The 20,209-nt window shown below is 39.8% G+C and overlaps 1 protein-coding gene across 1 annotated transcript in view; it reads right to left on the reverse strand.

Annotated features, from left to right (window-relative positions):
- LOC105382399 (neurofibromin) overlaps positions 1-20,209 on the reverse strand; it is a 64,418-nt gene that overhangs the window by 22,246 nt on the left and 21,963 nt on the right. Inside the window, exons 16-42 of the mRNA XM_048631901.1 lie at positions 19,997-20,183; positions 18,848-18,892; positions 18,463-18,562; positions 17,539-17,677; positions 16,033-16,132; positions 15,558-15,618; positions 14,979-15,150; positions 12,918-13,060; positions 12,603-12,711; positions 11,975-12,081; positions 11,363-11,497; positions 10,754-10,908; positions 10,103-10,260; positions 9,569-9,712; positions 8,415-8,593; positions 7,960-8,095; positions 7,258-7,348; positions 6,434-6,608; positions 5,514-5,628; positions 4,975-5,099; positions 3,897-4,109; positions 3,417-3,539; positions 2,818-2,956; positions 2,333-2,497; positions 1,899-2,000; positions 1,374-1,511; positions 188-368 (exon numbers count right to left, since the gene is read on the reverse strand). Of these exons, the coding sequence (XP_048487858.1) occupies positions 188-368; positions 1,374-1,511; positions 1,899-2,000; positions 2,333-2,497; positions 2,818-2,956; positions 3,417-3,539; positions 3,897-4,109; positions 4,975-5,099; positions 5,514-5,628; positions 6,434-6,608; positions 7,258-7,348; positions 7,960-8,095; positions 8,415-8,593; positions 9,569-9,712; positions 10,103-10,260; positions 10,754-10,908; positions 11,363-11,497; positions 11,975-12,081; positions 12,603-12,711; positions 12,918-13,060; positions 14,979-15,150; positions 15,558-15,618; positions 16,033-16,132; positions 17,539-17,677; positions 18,463-18,562; positions 18,848-18,892; positions 19,997-20,183 (3,637 nt within the window). The remainder of the gene's footprint in view (positions 1-187; positions 369-1,373; positions 1,512-1,898; positions 2,001-2,332; positions 2,498-2,817; positions 2,957-3,416; positions 3,540-3,896; positions 4,110-4,974; positions 5,100-5,513; positions 5,629-6,433; positions 6,609-7,257; positions 7,349-7,959; positions 8,096-8,414; positions 8,594-9,568; positions 9,713-10,102; positions 10,261-10,753; positions 10,909-11,362; positions 11,498-11,974; positions 12,082-12,602; positions 12,712-12,917; positions 13,061-14,978; positions 15,151-15,557; positions 15,619-16,032; positions 16,133-17,538; positions 17,678-18,462; positions 18,563-18,847; positions 18,893-19,996; positions 20,184-20,209) is intronic.

Here is a 20,209-nt window from a genome sequence, read left to right on the forward strand (position 1 = left end):
TGGATGTTTTGGGAAAAGTATTGGACGTTTCGAAAGGGCACAGCAAGGTTCAGTTCAACATAGTAAGGTTCAGTCTTAAGGTGGATGGTAGTGGCCGAAAAACGAAGGGCTAGAACACAGCTCCTTGAGATAATCATTTGCTTAGCATTTAACAAGCTTATAATGATAATTATGGTCTCATACAAACCTCCGGTTTCCAATAACTGCCCTTCAATCTTGAGATGGAAGGTGGCCGTCAGGGCGCACAGCTGGTTGTACGCCGCAGTCCTCAGGTTAGGATCGCAAGAGCCCAAGTTTAGAAGAGCCATGTTTAGCAGAGTTCCAGGCACGTCTTTGGGACGGATCTTCTGGTGCACTGTCACTGTGTCCTGGGGGATAGATGTTGTACAGATTTATTACTTCAATAGAGAACATTGTAAAGTATAGCATAAATCCTATGACAGGCGTGAAATCCGCATTTTTTATTGTATTTTTTGTTTTACGAGACCATACGACGACCATAACGGGTACCATGTTAAAGTCGTTAAAACGGATCAATAAAACAATTAAATAAGCAGCGTTTGTATTAGACAGTATTGATAAGTGAGTGACATCCTAGTTGTAGATTTCTTCATACTTGAATCAGAACCTCATTTTAATATCCTCCTTTTTTGAGAAATCTATATTAACTCAAAATAGACCCAGAAGTCCGAGGGGATTTTAGGCATCAATATCACACTAGGTTTGAGGCATACTTTCTTTATCTTTACTTGTAAATAGGTGTGCCTACTAATATGAAAGAAAGAAAGAAAATACATTTATTTTCCAAAAAAAAGGAATAAAATTTAAAAATCCTAACTAATATTATAAATGCGAAAGTAACTGTGTCTGTCTGTCTGTCTGTCTGTCTGTCTGTCTGTTACTCTTTCACACCAAAACTACTGAACGGATTTGAATGAAATTTGGTATACATACGGTCTAGACCCTGGGAAAGAACATAGGCTACTTTTTATCCCGGAGTTCCCACGGGAAAACTTTTTAAGGCGAAGCGAAGCGCGCGGGAACAGCTAGTATACTATATAATACGCAAAGCATGGAGCACATTATATGCATTTAGTACAAGACCTTTATTGTAACCACCCATGTTTACAAATAAATATATTCATTTGATTTGACATTGTTAAGGTGGCCGGTAGACACTGGACTAGACTCGCACAGGACCGGAAGAGATGGCGTGATAGGGAAGGTATTTTATGTAACCAGTGAAGCCATACGATAAATAAATAAGGGAAGAGGCTTATTACCAGCAGTGGGCAGATACGGGCTGATTATGATGATGATAATTTGATTTATCTTACGTATATCACTGATAAAGTGATACCTACATTACCTACCGGCTGGCTCAGCTCCCATCTATTCCGTATATGTATAATGCTCTGCACTATGTTGTCACAGTCGTTGTGGATGAAGCTCAGTGGCGTCGCTTCGTTTATTATGGAGAGAGAGAATTGGTTGTCGTCTACTAGACATACCTGGAAGAAAAGGGGTTACTGTAGAGTGTTTTAGGTTACAAATTTAAGGTTATGGTAAAAAGGTTGGTTTTATTTAGCGTTATTTGTGAAGATAGAGAAGATAGAGAGAGAGAGAGAGAGAGAGAGAGAAAGAGAGATTGAGATTATTAGAGATATTATTAAATTATTTTTAAAAAAGGGCGATTCGCTCTAAAACGATTTTCCAGTAAGAATTTAGGCATAAAAGTAGCCAAATTTTTTGGCATAATGTAACGCGACATATGCCTATGCGTGCGATGGTAATCTTCATTCCTCTATTACATTATGGTAAGAAGCAACCGGAAATAGCATTTGGTAAACCGCTCGCCATTTTAACTTTATTTCTTTCTTAGCACAAGTCATACTAACTTCATCAATCTCCGAAGCGTAGTACACATCGTTCAGAAGAACTTGTAAGCCAAGCACTTTGGTCTTCTCTACTGACGTTATTTGCAGCGCTGTCGGGCCGACCTGTAATGAATTAAACAATTTTATAGCATATTCATATTTATTGAATTTCAATCATTCTATATCGGCAAAATTTATTAAATGGTATGCCACAAGACAACACAAGGTCCGGTGTAGTTTTCTGATAATAATTTCCTTCTTCTTTAGCGTGCTTGACATAATAATATGTTTAAACATCAATCCACAATAACATTAGGTTGGTGAAAGTTCCAAACCATTACCGAACACCTCTGACATTCTTCAACTAACATCTAAAACCTCCTACCCAAATTAATCTTACCGGTGTACCACAAGGCGTCATCCTTTGCCCTATATTATTCCCCATCTACACTTACCTTGATAGCGACTTTAGTGTCCTTATGTGACAGTTTCAGTGCATTGTTGAAGACTTTAAGATCCTCTTCAAGAGCCAGCGTGGCTCCGGGCAGCTTCTGTTGTTCTGCCTCGACGTAGTCGCCGAGGCGGCTGTGGTTGTCTATGAAGATTAACTTGCGGTTGCCCTGTGGGGGAGCATAAAGTTAAGTTAGCTTCTGGGTTAAGTTTTTGTTTTATCCCGGGGTATTTTGTCTTTTTCGTCAAATACAGGGATTATAAATTCAGCTATGCAATTCAGTAAAGTGAAAGTGTCCTAGACGAAATAGAAAATGAAAGCGATAGACATGGCATCGGTTGAGGTTCAAGGGATTAGTATTGAATAAGATATTTCTAATCGCCAAACTTTCAAAATAAAGAGTTTATTTTTTCAAGTAGTTTTGTAACTGCAAGTTTTTCCAACCTGTACATTTTTCAAGAATGTTACACCAAAATAAATAATACTTACCCGTAAAGGAGCCAGTATAGCTTCGTGGAACTTGGTATACTCTCTGACCCAGCCGTTGCAGTTGTATATGTAGCACGCCTGGATGTTGCTGTACGCCACTTCGGGTAGCACCGTGAACCACTTCTGCAGGAAGTCCGTCCTGGTATGTTTTTTTTAGATTAGTATTAACACGTTTTAAAACTACGTATATACTTATCGTTGATGGCTATTCTGCGTGCTGGGAGTAGGTTTGTAGTAGTTCACGTAAATTATTCTGTGAACCCTGCCAATAATTTGTATTTCAAAAAGTTTAGTTAGTATTAGAACGGTGAAGCGGATTACTTGTGGTCCGAAAAGAGAGAAGATCTATGCAGTTGGTCGTGCGTTTAGCTATCTCCAGTAATTTCTTCTGTCTCATCGGGTAAAATTATGAGAGTGATGGATTATTAAAATCTACGGAATTATAATCTACTCACGCAATGTAATAGAACCCAAGTAACCAACATAGCTCTTAAATCCTAAAGTTGAAGAGCTGAAGTGGCAGTGGTCCGAAGAACCTATGACCGGTGGGGTAAATGCCTCTATGTCTATCACTATCTAAACAACCTACTCTCAAGTACCTGAACCTATTGTCTGAGTTGGTGTGCGTGAAGTCCACGATGAGCTCGAAGGGCTGGTGGCAGAACGGCTTCAGGGTCAATATCACGTGGTAGATGAGGAGATCAGCGTTGGTTTCGTTGATTCTGTGGAGGTCGATTGGAGGTTATGAAAGAAGAAATCGGCGTTTCTGGAGGAAATTATTATGCATACGTTAATTCATTAGATTTACCATTATTAATTAGATTGCATGATTTAGGTATTTTATAATTATATAACTTTGTACGCCCAAGGGCAGGCCATAGTAGCAATAAAATTAAGAGGACTTTGTTAATAACTGCCTAAACCTATGTGTCACAATAAATATATTTTGATTTTGATTTTGAGACTCTTGATGCTTTTAAACTCTTCTTTCTCATGCATGTTATGAAATGCACAACGACATATATTACACTCGACATGCCTCCCATTATACCTGCACAGTCATAATATATTATACTCACTTATACCGCCTTGAAATGAAATAAAACACCGGATTGCCCAACTTAGACGTCCCCGCCTGGTAAAAGATGTTCAAACTCTTGATGCTTTTAAACTCTTCTTTTTCGTGCATGTTGTGTTTCACTATGAACTCCTCGAAGTTTGTGGAAGACATGTCGATGGATGACCAGCGAGCGTAGGACGAGAAGAGCAGGCCCGAGTTGGAGATTGAGAATCTGTGGGGGAAGGAAATTATAAGTATACTACCTGTTCCCGCGAGCTTAGCTTCGACTTAAAAAGTTTTTCCGTGGGAATACTGCGATAAAAAGTAGCCTATAAGTTAATCCACAGTTAGTTAATGCTAACTGAATACCAAATTTTGTTAAAATCGGTTCAGCCGTTTTGACGAAAAGAAGTAAACTTTCGCATTTATTAGTACAATATGCTTATGCAATGGTAAACAGCGAAATTATGAATTAATAAATAATGGTCAGCGTGTTTAGAAATTCAAATGAAAGAAATGCATACGCAATGACACGCACTCTAGCCCCCTTATTCATAGAAACATTCTAGGTTTTTTTTCAGCCAAGAACAATTTGTTCTTTTTACAGAGTGGGACCAAACAGTTTAATAGCTAAAACGTTCTATAACTTTTCTATGAATAACGGGGTTTAGCACACTAAACTTGTCATAAGTGAAATGCGTTGTAACTTTAACTTTGATTTCCATTTGATAAATATTTTTACGTGCATCTGTCACAAATACAAATATGGCCTAGTAACTCCGCTATACTTGTAACTGCAAAAGATAAGGATAAAAACCATTTAACTGTCACAACATGAGTTTTTCAGTTAAAGATAAAGATAGATAAAAATTCTTTATTCGGTGTCTAGCACCACTCACCAAAAAAATAATAATAACATAAGTACACAAAAAATAAAACAAAAAACGAAATTAAAATTAAAAGTAAAACAAACAAACAAAAGAACATTAAGAATAATTAAAAAATATATATATATATATAATGGTGTGAGTTGTCCAGCACCGAAAAGGCCCGCGCCTCAGCTTACACCGCTACAGTTTTGTCAAAAGCGTACTTACTGTGAGTCCAGCGGCTTATGCTCCGGTGGCCCTAGGTACGCCAGCAACGTCGCCATCTTGTCGAACGGACGCCGCCCCACCGCCTTGTGGTCGCGGCTGCACGACAGGTAGTCGCCTATACGCTCCTGAAAGAGTAAAGGTCAGTTGCATAACGTGTATAAGTAATATGGAAATAAAGTCGATTGTGTCTCGAACAAATCCGTGGTCAGGAAAATAAAAGATTTAAAAATATGTACTTTTTTCTGCATAGGAACACCTATCAAAAGTGGAGAAATGCTGGTTTTCCATTCTCGACCTTCGTATCGTGAAAACGATGCGTTATATAACTATATATAACTAATAAATTTTAGTACATTCGTCTACACCCTATCGTTCGTAGGGTACTATATATATAAAGGTAAAAATACATAATGTTTTATGCTCAAGTATACTTGGGCATAAAACATTTGGGATTACCCTGACGGGGTAGTAAATTTTTCTACACATTAGTACGTGATAGGTCGCAAGCCGTGAAGCCAATAAAAAAATAGCCAACAAACCTGGTGGTTCCACAGCAGCCGATGCAGCGCCAACACATTAGCATCGCTGATGAAGGACATGGAGTGCGACGCCTGGTCCACGCTCTCGCAGTCCGACGCTATTTGGATGAAGAACCTGTGTGGAAAGTCATAAAGTTTAATATAACTTGATCATCGTGTTTTAAGTGTTAGGAAATGCGGGTTTAACGTGTTTGGCATCGCTACGCTGGCCTCCTTAGGGTTTTTCGAAATGCCAGTTTTTATTTGTACTGCCTCTCTTTGCTCAGATATTTACATTTTAAGAAATGTGGGCAAGTTTGTATGGCCTCGCTTCGCTCGACTCTTTGTGATTTGGAAAGTGCGACTTAAGCTTTATTGCCTCGCTTCGCTCAGTTCTATAAGCTTCAGAATATGCAGGATTGAGATGTATGGCCTCGCCTATTTACGGCTGCCGCTCAGCTATTTACGGTTTAGGGAATCCCGGTTATGTTTGTGCTGCCTCGCTTAGCTCGGCACTCTAGGTTTTTGGAAATACGGGGTCGGTGTGAATAGCCTCGCTTCGCTTGGCTCTTTAGGGTTTAGAAAATGCCGATAAGGTTAGGCTTTCGGGAATGCTGGCTTGAGATGTATGGCCTCGCTTCGCTCGGTTCTTTACGGTTTAGGAAATGCCGAAGTTTGTATTACCTTGCTCGGCTCTCAAGATTAGGAAATGCGGGGTTGGTTTATAAGGCCTCGCTTCGCTCGGCTCTTTAGGGTTTAGAAAATGCCGGTAAGGTTAGGATCGCCGCGCTACGCTCGGCTCTCCAAGCTTTAGGGAATGCAGGGTTGAGATTTATGGCTTTTACGGCTCTTTACGGTTAGGGAAATACTAGTTAGGTTTGTATTATAGTATTGTATGTGTACAAATTCCTAAAATTCATATCGTCTCGTATCGCACTGACCGGCGCGCGATCTCGAAGTGCGTCCGCAGCAGGTGGTTGAACGGCAGCATGTGCTGCTCCTTGCTGAAGAGCACGTGGTTGGCGATGTTCTGCAGGATCTTGGACATCAGCATCAGCCCTCGCTTGACTTGTGCCGGCACGGAGCGAGAGGTTATGCCCATTTCTTGGGGTGATACTGGGGGAAAATATTGGGAATTTTAGATATGCAATTGTGAGTCAGATGTAGTAAGGTTCACTATAGTAGTAGTCGGGTAAAGCGGATGAGAATAAAATATATTATGAAAATTGAGTGACAGATATCGCTTTAATAGTAGTTTAAATGCTCTTTCCAATAGGTATTCGCACTCATGAATACGACGTAATATACATGTTGTTTCTTTATTCAATAGTGTTATTATCTATTTATTATAATACACAAGGCTACTGATGCTACTAGACTTGATTTATGTGTAGTGTATACCGGGTGGCCCAAAGAGTTACGTCCAAAGGAAAAAAATGATTCTTTAGGTCAAGGCATTGTGTATATTTTTTAATAAATAACATTATAGAAAATGGTAGAAAATGCTCTTAGCATTAAGCCCACCTTTTGTACATTTATTTTATATCTGTGCAATAAAGAATTAAATAAATAAATAAATAAATTATAGCGGGAAATTCAAACTATATGAAAAGACCTCTCTTTTAATCATATTTGTTGTTATTTAAACACAGAGCGATCAGACTCTGTCTAACGAAGCGTGGATCACTGTCCAGCTCCCTTTAGGCCTAATAAAGATGATTAATTGGCTAACAATAATGAGGAATTATAGTGGAGTGTGACTCACCAATAGCAGGATTGATGAACCTGAGGAAAAGCACGGTGCCGACAGCGCCGACGCTCGTCTGCGGGAACTGTGCGAACCTCTTACTGAGGACCTGGCGGTAAAAGGTTTTATTTAATTTCATATACTTACTACTTACTTAGGCTCAGCGACCCAAAGTGAGTCTAGGCCTCCGATACAAAAGATTAAAATAATTTAATTTACAGATCATTCTAATGAAATATTTACACCGTATTGGTTTTCATGGTGCGGTTAGCTAGTCACTTCAGTAATACTCAATACTCAATCATGTATTGCATAATATCATCATAATCCCTTCATCAAGACCTTCAATAACCTAATCAAATGGCCATTTAAACGCCATAAAACAGTTCTTATAAATGAAATTATCACCATCATTTTTAGTGGTTGATAAAAATCATAGTCTACAGTAGATAATGATAACGTCGATATACTTAGGTACTATAAAAATCAATTAGGTATCTCGATATGTATATAGCTAAAAAGGATTTAACAGTTCGATACTATTTCACTTTTCACATTCATTAGAAAGAAAGAAAGACAGAAAGAAAAACTTTAGTTGATACTGACAGCAATCATACTTAATTATATTATTCGGTAAAAATCCTGTAAAACTGACTTTTGCAGTATAGCAACGACACCGTAACTTCCGTTCACATATACTTCCGTTTCCAATGCACGTACCTGGTACAGACAGTGGCACATGCTACGTAGTTGTGGCGGGAATCGGTCCGCGGAGCTGACGATCCGCGTAAACACCTCTTGAGTCAGTGAGATGAGGTTGGACCGGTTCACTTCTATGTCTTGCCCTGCGTCTAATCTGTAGGTAGAAAGGGAATACACGTATTTAATAAAATAATTCATGTTAGTGAAATAAATGCATCCATTTTAGGCAACAAGTCATGGATTAAGACTGGGGGGTTATATAAGATGGTTCAAACCGAGCTAAAAAATATATTTTTATTTCTATTATTGCATATATTATTCATATACCAGGATGCCGTATTACAAGTACATCAGCTAGAAGTTTGCTGCAGATGAAGACCTCCTGTAGCAATAATGCAATTTCAAATTGAGAATTCAAAAGTTTGACAATAACAAAGTAATATTTTTTTTCTATCTATCAAATAGAAACTCACCTAGCCGGATCCACCTCAAAGCTCAGCGTAGGCTCGACCGCCACCTGGTCCAGTAGCGACGTGATGAAAGGCTCGAGAAGGCTCTGCAGGTACGCCGCGCCGTAGATCTTGAAGCAGAACGCCATGATCTTGCTGCCGAGCGAGTTGCCTCGGAAGAGAGTCTGCATGCAGTCTGATACCTGCGGGAGGTGAGGATTTAGTTTGACGGATATTGCACTTATAGTGAAAATTTATAAAATACGTATGTAGTACGAAACCTAAGGGTATTTTGTGTTGCAGATATGCACTTTTGGTAGAAATAATACAATTTAATTTAAATAATTAGATGTGGTCCGAAACCTAAGGGGTGAGCATTTAGTGTGGCGGAACTTGTGGTATAAAATATGTTGGAGAGTCGGAGGGGTGAAGATTCAGTGACAGTTTTCCTCCTATAGTAGAGGCTAGACCTAGACCTAGTTTAGGTGGAATAAAAAACGTAAAAATCACATTCCTGGATTACCTAAGAACTTATATTGAGCGAACTTCTTAATATACCTGTGTTTTTACTGACTTGTGTATTTGTAAAATGTGTGTGAAAATGGGTCAAATAAATATATTTTGTATTTGTGGTGTTTCTTTTATTGAACTTGTCAATTAAAATTACAAAAAAAAAATTAGAGGGATATAAGGTTGTTGTATTGCAATGCTTTACGGGGTAAGAAACTTAATTGCTTTACAAAATATACGTCAGTGTTATGTTTATTACATTGGATATCAGGAACGATGTGGTACATATTAGGAACGATATTTTTGCCATCCTTCGGGTACTATCTGTTAAACTATCTTAACTATGTTACAGTTAAAAACATTTTAAAACAGGCACTTAAAATTACCTTATACACGTCCTGTCGATGAACAATTTGCCCTTTGCCAGAGAGTGTCAATTTTGTTGTTCAATAGCTATTCTATTCTATTCTCTGTGGGGGTGTAAGTACCTGCACCTGGCTCTCTCAAGTGGCACCTTTGTGCATATCCCCAAGGTCTAAACTGCCTTCCTAAGCTTGGACCATTTCCCACCACGCTGGTCCACTGCGGGTTGACGGGTTCCATACCTAGATGTGCTAAATTGTTCAATAGCTAAAACGTCCTATAACTTTTCTAGGGGTTACTCCTACCTCAACCTCCCTATAGAAGATGTTCCACAGCAGCGGCGCCAGCAGATGTTTGGCGTCGAACAGCGTGACCAGCACGCGAGCCAGCTCGTCCATCTGCGACGTGCTCACCACGCTGGCTAGAGCCATCGCTATGGGGAGTTCACCCTGGAAGCAATGGAGAGGAGATTAAAATCTTACCCTGTTCAAGAACACTAAGTTCTATGCGTGAGAGTGACAAAACAGTTCAATAGCTAAAACGTACAATGACTTGTTTTATGAATAACAGGGTTGGGGATTAATAAAACAATAGTCATTAGTAATTACTCGTAGATCATATTATATTATTTGAAATACTGTTTTATTACAACTTTATTGCAGTCAAGTATTATGTAACGGTCAAATAATCTATATCATTCTTTTTTCAAGAAATAAATATAATACCTTGCTAAGTTATACATGTAATGTTGACAAAGGACCCATTTCAGCTCCGTCTTTGAAATCAAAAAGTAGCGGAAATACCATATGCAAGTATAAATTCTAAACTCTTTTGCCTACCTTATCAGAGATCATAGTCAGCAGCTGCACCAACTGTTCGAATCTATCGGCCAACACCGTCTCGGCTAACGTGTCAAACTCTGTGCCTTGCTGCAGGATCTTAGTGAGTACTTCCATGAAGGCTGCGCGGGTCTGGAGGTCACGGTGATAGCCCAGGTCTGGGGGGAAAAGAGGTTAGTCTGTTATAGTATAGTCAACATACAGACTGCAGGATGACTGGCAGAAAATGCTTTTAGCATTAAGTCCACCTGATTGTACATTATTATTATTGTAAATTGTGCAATAAAGTATAAATTAAAAAAAATACAACACGGTGAGGTATTTCCCCAGCGGTGACATACAGCTATAGCTACATAAAAATTAGTTGACAAAACAGATATAGGTATTAGATATACAAGGCATTTTTAAAGCAGTTTTTCAGAAGTTTACCTAAAAGTCACAGTATAAGATAAGAGTCGAAGAGTATTTGGGATGGTAAAAGCTCTGACAAATATACTAAACTACCGATGATGACACTGCACTAAACCAACACAATCTGATAATACAAATCCGAATATTTAATCAATACATACGACACACAACCTACACCCGAGTAACACACCCACTGTGCCTAATGTGGGACAAATGTAAAATGTGCAACAATAAACTTACCAATACTATGCATTAGTCCGGAGTCTATATTAGCGCTGAGTAAGTTGGACATGGCCTGGATAGTCGCGTTTCTTAGCGTCTCGAGCCGCCCCGGTCCTTCAGCTATCTCCACCTCGTTGCAGTCGTTTAGCAGGTTCATGAATAGGGTGAAGTATCTGAAATAAATTAAAAAATGTGTAGCCATTTGTAAAATCATCATATGTCTATTAAAAGTGCCTTTAAATTGGTTCGTGGTTTACATGCTGTTTTGACGAATCGAAGTTTGGGGAGATTTTATAATATGTGTATTTATAATTTTCTCATTCTATCAAACGAGAATAAGTAAATCATTTCGTCGACAAACAGTTCTGGTGATGAGAAATTGCATAATTTTCATCATGGAATCACGCCGAAACCCTCACAAAATCTCCTATACTCATTACTCATGTATAAAAAATGCAATCATAAAATTTACAACATACTTCAAGAATTCATCAGGTTTCCTCTGTCACTCTCTTCAGGCTGTAGTGGGAGGCCCTTCAGCGGCGCGGCCACCGCCTCCATACTAACCTAGCCCAGTATAAAGTACACTCAAGTGTAAAACATGCATTCATAAAATTTCCAACTCACTTCAAGAAAAGTTGGCTTTTCGCCTCCATCAGGTCTCCTCGGTCGCTCTCTTCAGGTTGTAGTGGGAGGCCCTTCAGCAGCGCGGCTACAGCCTCCATACAGGCCTGGTCCAGCTCCCTGAGAAGGTACATCACACTACCGCTTAACTTTGTTACAACTGCTCTTGAGTAAAGTTATAAGTGTAAGCCCCAGTTTCATCATACTCGGTTAGATCATAACAAGGGATTAGTTCATCAATCATACGTCATCTTCATATTAAATTCTTGATAGATGTGTCAAAAGTCAACAACTAATCCCTGGGTATGATCTTACCAAGTACGATGAAAATGAGGGGTTCAAAGTGGTTTTTACTTGTTTTGGTTTTAAAACTACATTACGCTATTGAAGGCGTTAGGGTCTATGTTTCGCTTTGGCATAACATAAGGTAAAATGTATGTGTAAGAAGAAATACAGACACGAAAGTAGTCAGAATTAAATTAATTTTTCATGTTTATGTTTGCTTGTAACACCCGAATTCAGAGGCAATTTTTAATACAGTAAAACACGTGAACTTTATTCACAATGGAATTAAGAAGTCGGGTTAAGGGTTTATCTAAAAAGAACTCTGTGCACCTGGTAATAGAGGTGGCATCGGCCCGCAGCGGCGGCGCGATCTGGTGACTCGTGCCGAGGACCCAGTCCGTCACGTATTCCACCATTTTGTTTCGGAATTTCATTTCCTGTAGACAAAGAAATACATAAAACGTTAAAATTTCTTTTGTTGTCATTTGAAATTTGCTATCTATTTTCTCTAATCCTGAAACAGAAATCATTATGAATGCGATTGTTAATCACTCTTATGTTATTCCAATAGTAAACCAATTTTGATAAATAGTGACGTTTCTTGAAATAATCATAAGCTTCTACTTTATTCAGGAAAAGCCACGATAAAGCCTGGCTAACTGGGTAAACTGACTGGCTGATCCTCACTCATCAAGCCACGGTAACACGGTTTGAGGAATAAATCCTAACTAATATTATAAATGCGAAAGTAACTGTGTCTGTCTGTCTGTCTGTCTGTCTGTCTGTCTGTTACTCTTTCACGCCAAAACTACTGAACGGATTTGAATGAAATTTGGTATACATACGTTATAGACCCTGGGAAAGAACATAGGCTACTTTTTATCCCGGAATTCCCACGGGAAAACTTTTTAAGGCGAAGCGAAGCGCGCGGGAACAGCTATATTTAATAACCGCGTACCTGTCTAAAAGCTAAGTCGTCTCGTCGTCTCATCATAGCCTCCACAACTTGGCACAGCTTAGTTTTTATGTGCACCGATAATACTGTCATGTCGAGGTGCCGGACGTATCTGTAGAGGACAATGATTAATTTTATTAATTAGCTAGTTTCCTCAATAAAAATAAATAGATAAGTAAGTACATTCACTTCACGTACACAGAAGTAACACAAAAATCTATTTCCATGTCATTTCGCACCTTCAGGCGCAATAGCACTTAACGCCGCTTATAACAAGTACAGTCTGGGCCCACAAAACCTGACCCCTCTGACACTCACCTGACTATAGCCAGCATGAGTCCCTCAATACTCGTAGTACTGAGATGCTCGGAGGGCTGCCCGCTGCGCTTGTTGTCGAGTATACTCTTCATTATGAAGATTGTGTGCTCCACGAATTGCGTGTTTATGTCTGTTAGCATCACCTGGGGGGAAAATGGAGGGGGTTAGTGATTAGTAAGTACAATCAGGTAAAGCTCTTATGCGAATTATTATAACAGTGTAAATGCATTGGTTGGGTTACTTGCGATTTCGACTTACAATTAAGGCGACGCAAGAAAGCCAAAAATGAATAAACGGACATCTATTTCGCCAATGAGTTTTATACACAACGTCGTCGTCGAAGTTCACTTTGACTTAGGTCTTATTCTTATCACCATAAGAGTACTGACGCTTATTGTTGGAGTAAAGTCATTTTCATTTTAATGTCATTTGTAAACCTTCCCAAAAATTACAATAAGGCCTATGAATTTGGGGGTAACATTATGTCCGTACGGTGCACCCTAAACAGTCAGAGACTGACACGGACTATTCTCACCGATTGAACGCTTCACCACGTTGACAAACCCTACACACAATCTGGTATTATTGATGATTATAACATTACTTGGCAAACTGGTGACCCCGACATGATACGAAGATAAACCAAACTGTTGCTGCTGATCGAAGAACTTGTCCACAATGGCCTTGATCTGGTCGAACAGTATCGGGTACAGCGCCGGGGACATCTCATTTCCGACCAGCTCCTTGATGTGACTCTGTATCTGCTTACTCCCCCCATCCCCTCTATACAGGGTATTGCATAAGCGCTATACTAAGCAGAAAGGGGGTGTAGTCAAAAGTCGTAGAACAAAAGTTGTTCAGATTGACCCATTTTGCCTTAGTATACCACTTTAGCAACAGCCTGTAAAGAATAGCTAACTGGTGACCCCAACATGATATGTACAAGAAGATTAACTAACCTGTTGCTGCTGATCAAAAAACTTGTCCACAATGGCGTTGATCTGCTCGAACAGTATCGGGTACAGAGCGGGGGACATCTCATTCCCGACCAGCTCCTTCACGTGGCTCTGTATCTGCTTACTTTACCCATGGATGGAGAGGATCTCCATATACAACCGCACCCTGAGCAGTCACAAACTATTCTCAACGGTTAATACACCACTAGGTACACTGTGGTACTGTTTGTCACTGATACGTTAAGAACAACAACAAGAAGTTAAATTACCTGTTCGGCCTGAACAGTATAGGGTACAGAGCTTGCGACATCACGTTTCCATTATAAATGCCTAGTAGATTGTACCATGAATGGCTTTTTCAATACATACTTGGCAAACTGGTGACCCCGACATGATAAACTAACCTCTGCTGTTGATCGAAGAACTTGTCCACAATAGCTTTAATTTGGTCGAACAGTATCGGGTACAGCGCCGGGGACATCTCATTCCCGACCAGCTCCTTCACGTGGCTCTATATCTGCTTACTTCACCCATCCCCTCTATACAGCGTGTTGCAAAACTGGTATACTAAGCCAAAAAGGGCGTAGTCAAAAGTCGTAGAACAAAAGTTGTACAGATTGACCCCTTTCGGCTTAGTATACCACTTTAGCAACAACACAACCGCACCCTGAGCAGTCATCGATACTAGAGTGTGTCTAAGGATTTTTCACCGGCGTATAAAGTATAGCCAGTCAGAATAGCGTCAACTATTCTGACTGTTTAACTGGTGACCCCGACATGATACGAAGATAAACCAACCTGTTGCTGCTGATCGAAGAACTTGTCCACAATGGCCTTGATCTGGTCGAACAGTATCGGGTACAGCGCAGGGGACACCTCATTCCCGACCAGCTCCTTCACGTGGCTCTGTATCTGCGCTAACTCCGCCCATCCCTCCTATACAGGGTGTTGCAAAAGTGGTATACTAAGCCGAAAGAAGTGCAGTCAAAAGTCGTAGAGAAAAAGTTGTTCAGATTGACCCCTTTCGCCTTAGTATACCACTTTAGCAACGGCCTGTATAGAATAGCTAACTGGTGACCCCGACATGATACGAAGATAAACTAACCTGCTGCTGCTGATCGAAGAACTTGTCTACAATAGCTTTAATCTGATCAAACAGTATCGGGTACAGCGCCGGGGACATCTCATTCCCGACCAGCTCCTTCACGTGGCTCTGTATTTGAGCTCCGAACCGCTCATTACTGCAGAGGAGGAGGCGGAGGAGTTGGCCGATGAATCTGGGAGATAATGATAAGATTACATAAAAATTAATTTATTGTAAATATGGGTAGATAAAAATGGTGTTACATAAATAAATATTGTAGTTCTCTTTGCACTATACAGAACGTGCAACTTTTTTGATTACATTTAGAATCCATGCAAATTTACAAATTATGGAGGGAGAATTACTGTTAGTCTAGTTGGTCTGGCTATATACATAGTGCTGAAGGTCTCGAGTTCGAATCCCATTTAGGCATATTTTTTTATACACATTTTAGTAGTTAGGTTTTAGTGTAAACCACGAGCTCGGGAATAGGTTTCGGTTTTATCCGGAAACACACGAGTCTTATACTACTTCCTGCTCCGTTAAACCTCGTTACCATAAAAGAGTATCGTTCACACAAAATAAGTATTTATAACTTACTGTGTCACTGGGCAGTATTGTACTTCTTGGGAACTGTTCGCCAAATTATACTTCTTGGAATCTGAAATACGAGAACACCATGATCATAAATATTATTGTGGCTATAACGTTTCAAATTACATTTACAATAGTTTTTTGAGATTTCTCTAAATAGTTCTTTCATAAATGTAGCAATATTTTTATTCCTTTACATATTTATTAGGCGTTTGACAGCTTTAAGCAAGTCACATATTTCAATTTTATTTACGAACGGCATCTTAACAAACATAACTCCGTTTTCTAACGTTTGAAGGTGGTATTACCCCTTCGGGGATTACATTCGTGAGCATATGTATGTATGTATGAAGGTGGTCTATTCCATTCTATTATTCTATTCTATTATCTGTGGGGGTGTAAGTGTGCACCTGTTTCTCTCGAGTGGAATGAAGGTGGTCTTTCGCATTAACATTATTATGTAATACTTCAAACATCTTACCATGTGCGTGTAGCACGGGCCACATATTGGAGGGTCTCCGCTGCAGACACACGCCACCGAGGGCGCATAAGAACGACGTTATATTCGCCCACTCCTGGATCTGGGTATAGGAAAAGGTATGGTTTAGTTTGTGAAGTGCTGGTATGTATTTAAGAAATATTAATGCAATTTTGTTTAATTTCTGTATAATTAGTTTACAGCTATGATGAAAATTTATATTAGCACCCCTAAATCTTATATGCTTCGTACATTACTATAATGTGTAGTGCAGAACACTTTTCATTCTAATATAGCTTTGCAAATTGCAAACCAGAAACCCAATAACATCTATTTTTGCCGAAAAATTATTCATAATTTGCTTCAGAATTTAAAACTGCGTATTTCACTCGAAAATACAAGTCGTCACATTTCGTCTCTCGAAGTCGCCCTCTCGCCCTGGCCTTAAGGGCACTTCTGTAGCAACTTGCAGAGCGAGCGTCTAGATAATGACACAAAGTGGATGTGTGTCATCGTTATGTCCATCTGATCTTCTATAGCTGCATATTTCACAATCGTGTCGTACCTCGAAGTCTTTTAGGGTACTTCTGGAGCAACTAGCGGAGCGAGTGGCTAGATAGACACAAAGTGGATGTGTATCATCCTTATGTGCATCTGATTTTCTAAAGCTGCATATTTCACACTCGTGAAATACCTCATCGTACCTCGAAGTCGTAGTCGCTGCTGGCGTGGTGGCTGACGCGTTGTTGGTGACATAAAGGTAATTCAGCATATTGCGTTTTGATAACATAAAGTCTCTTAGGCATTTTCTATAGCTGCACATTTCACAGTCGTGTGGTACCTCGAAGTCGTGGTCGCTGCTGGCGTGGTGGCTGACGCGTTGTTGGTGTCAAAAAGTTGAACATTCAGAATACCTATTATTATTGCGTTTAGATAACATAAAGTCTCTTAGCATTTTCTACAGCTGCACATTTCACAGTCGTGTGGTACCTCGAAGTCGTGGTCGCTGCTGGCGTGGTGGCTGACGCGTTGTTGGTGTCAAAAAGTTGAACATTCAGAATACCTATTATTATTGCGTTTAGATAACATAAAGTCTCTTAGCATTTTCTACAGCTGCACATTTCACAGTCGTATGGTACCTCGAAGTCGTGGTCGCTGCTGGCGTGGTGGCTGACGCGGCGCTTGGCGGCGGCGCGGTGCAGCGCCTCCAGCTGGCACTCGTCCGCCCTCTCGCCCTGCCCTTTGGGGTACTTCTGGAGCAACTAGCAGAGCGAGTGGCTAGACAATGACACATTTCACACTCGTGTGGTAACTAGCAGAGCGAGTGGCTAGATAATGACATATTTCACACTCGTGTGGTACCTCGAAGTCTTGGCACTGCTGGTGTGGTAATCTCAACCTTGTGATTAATTCTGTACGGAGCACTAAATTTGTGTTTTGATAGGAATACACATAAAATCTGCTACTTTAGCATTTTTTAAAGCTGCACATTTCACAGTGGTGTGGTACCTCGAAGTCGTGGTCGCTGCTGGCGTGGTGGCTGACGCGGCGCTTGGCGGCGGCGCGGTGCAGCGCCTCCAGCTGGCACTCGTCCGCCCTCTCGCCCTGCCCTTTGGGGTACTTCTGGAGGAGCTTGCAGAGGGAGTCCCTGGGAATGTTGAAGTTTTTATAAGTCCCGTATAACATAAACAACGCTAAAACCCCCCAATGTCTGATGACATTGCAACAACATTGTTAAGGTGGCCGGCAGACACTGCTCTAGACTCGCACAGAACCGGAAGAGATGGCGTGATAGGGAAGAGGCTTATTATGCAGCAGTGGGCATACGGACTGATAATGATGATGATCATGAAAACCCCCCAAAATAAAACACTCATATAAAAGTTATAGAAAGTTTTAGCTATTGAACTGTTGTGCCCCTCTCTGTAAAATAATAAATTGCTTTGTTTAGAGAAGAGAAGGGCTTCGCACACATAAACACGATACGACGGGGTGTCGTAAAAACGTCTCCTTCCCATTCGCTGTTCAAAGGCGAAGCGAAATCGTCTCGTTTTTATGCGTGCGTAGCCCGTATTCATGAAGAAAAAGTACAACTAATGCCACCTCTTTAATGGCACCCACGCTATTGCCATGAATTACATAACTTGTTCTACATTTTATTTTAAGTACCTAATGCTATCTAGGCATATTTTATACAGTAGGGGCTTTGTATCCTATATAACTATTTCTAACAGAAAAACATCACTTTTTCTAGTGACTTGTCAAAACATACAGTGATTTCTATTTGATTCGTGAAACTACGGTTGTATCTTGCTCCATTGTTCTTCGAAGGGCTACACAAGAAATCCTGTTGTATTTAAAATTTAAAGGATTTCTCGTATAACTACGTCTACACTTATTACACCACTCCCACTTTTAACAAAGCACACTCACCAACACCGGAAGGTCTCCTCCCACACGGGCTGAACTCCGTTGACGCAGTGCTCGATCTTCCTCAGCAACGCCATTATACGCTTCTGTAGCGCCGCTGAACCTATTCAAACAGAACCACTTTATTATAAATCTAACAATACGATCGCACTACCAGCATACAGTGGATTTGTACATCTCTATTATTAAAAAAAAGTGTATCTGTCACATTGGATACTTACAAGTATTCTTCCTCACAAAACTTCAGCAAAGTACCAACTCTGTCCATTGTCTAATCATTAAAAACGTAAATAATGATGATGATAGTTATTTTGTTTTATCGAGGCACTTAGTTGTTGGTTGAAGGAAAAAAATCGGTTTGGAGACTATTATATACTAATTTACTTACTGTGTATATTCTTATAAAAACATCCTCTGGCCATATCCTGGGTGGCTGCTTGCAATGTAAATATTCATATTCAAATTTAAGATATCATACATTCATAATACATGGCTCGATTTGTTTATAGTTCATTGCATAATGTTTAAACTTTTATTGCGTATTATGCGCCTAAGAAAAAATACTTCAAAAGAGAATGGACAACATTTCAAAAAACTAAAGCTGCTATAAATCAAAAACCATTTCGAGATTTAACTCTAAAGGCCACAAAAAAAATGTTTTTGTATTTTTTGGATGTATCATTTTCGAGAAACTCATAAAATAGTAAAAAAGTGCTGATGACGTCATGCATCAGGTGCGATGCATTTTGATGATCAAAGCCCATAGATTTAAAAACAAAGTAACTGTCACTTTCATTTTTGATTGACGTTGACGTTTTATCGTGACGTTGTTGTTTATTTGGGTCATTTTCATTAATTCTGTTCTGACACTTTCGTACTATCTTAAGGTGCACCAGCGCCAGAATTAGGTTTTGGCGCTGGTGCGCCTCAGGCGTCACAGTAAGTTAGGAGTCGATGGCAGTCGCCATGGCCGAAATCGGTCGGAAGGTCATCATCACTATTTTTTTTATTTTTTATTAAGAGATGACCTCTATATAATATGTCCCAGAGCATGCCACCGCCTACACAGCTGAAAAAATGCTTCTGCTTATTTTTTTACATGATAAGTACCTACTTTCCATCATCAGAAATATCAATGTCATTTGAAAATGACCCATTTGTTGGTTGGCATGTAAACAAAGTTTAAATGTCACTTGTCAGTGTCATTTATGTTTTTTTTCGAAACTCAGGCAATAGACAAAAATAAAAACTGAGCCTAATATGTGACGTCACTTCCGGTTTTAAAATAATTAACTTTAAAGTTAAAAATAACATGCAAAAATTAATGTATATACAAAATAAAAAAATACGGGTCCACTAATTTTCTATAATCTTTCCGAATAGCTAATAAAAATATAGGGTAAAGAAAATGAAATGTTGTCCATTTAGTAACCCAAAGGAATTTGTTAACGGAACCTTCAACTATTATCAAAAAATTAACTAGCAATATTTTATCAAAAACAACGGAATAACGCCATCTACCGTCTAAACTACGTACCTGTAGTCAACACAGTCGCCGTGTGAGCGATCTCTTGGAACACTTGGTAGTTCGGCAGCAGACATTGCGCCGTCAACTCGTCGGCTCCGCACCGAATATCGGCTTCCTGACAGAGCAGCGCGAAACACGACATGGCGACCAGGACCACGTCCGTGTCTATGGACCACAGGCACATGAAGAAGACGACCTGCGGAGGAATGAGCTGTTTGTAGT

Source organism: Plutella xylostella, chromosome 30, assembly GCF_932276165.1.
Source record: "Plutella xylostella chromosome 30, ilPluXylo3.1, whole genome shotgun sequence".
NCBI classification, from domain to species: Eukaryota; Metazoa; Arthropoda; class Insecta; order Lepidoptera; family Plutellidae; genus Plutella; species Plutella xylostella.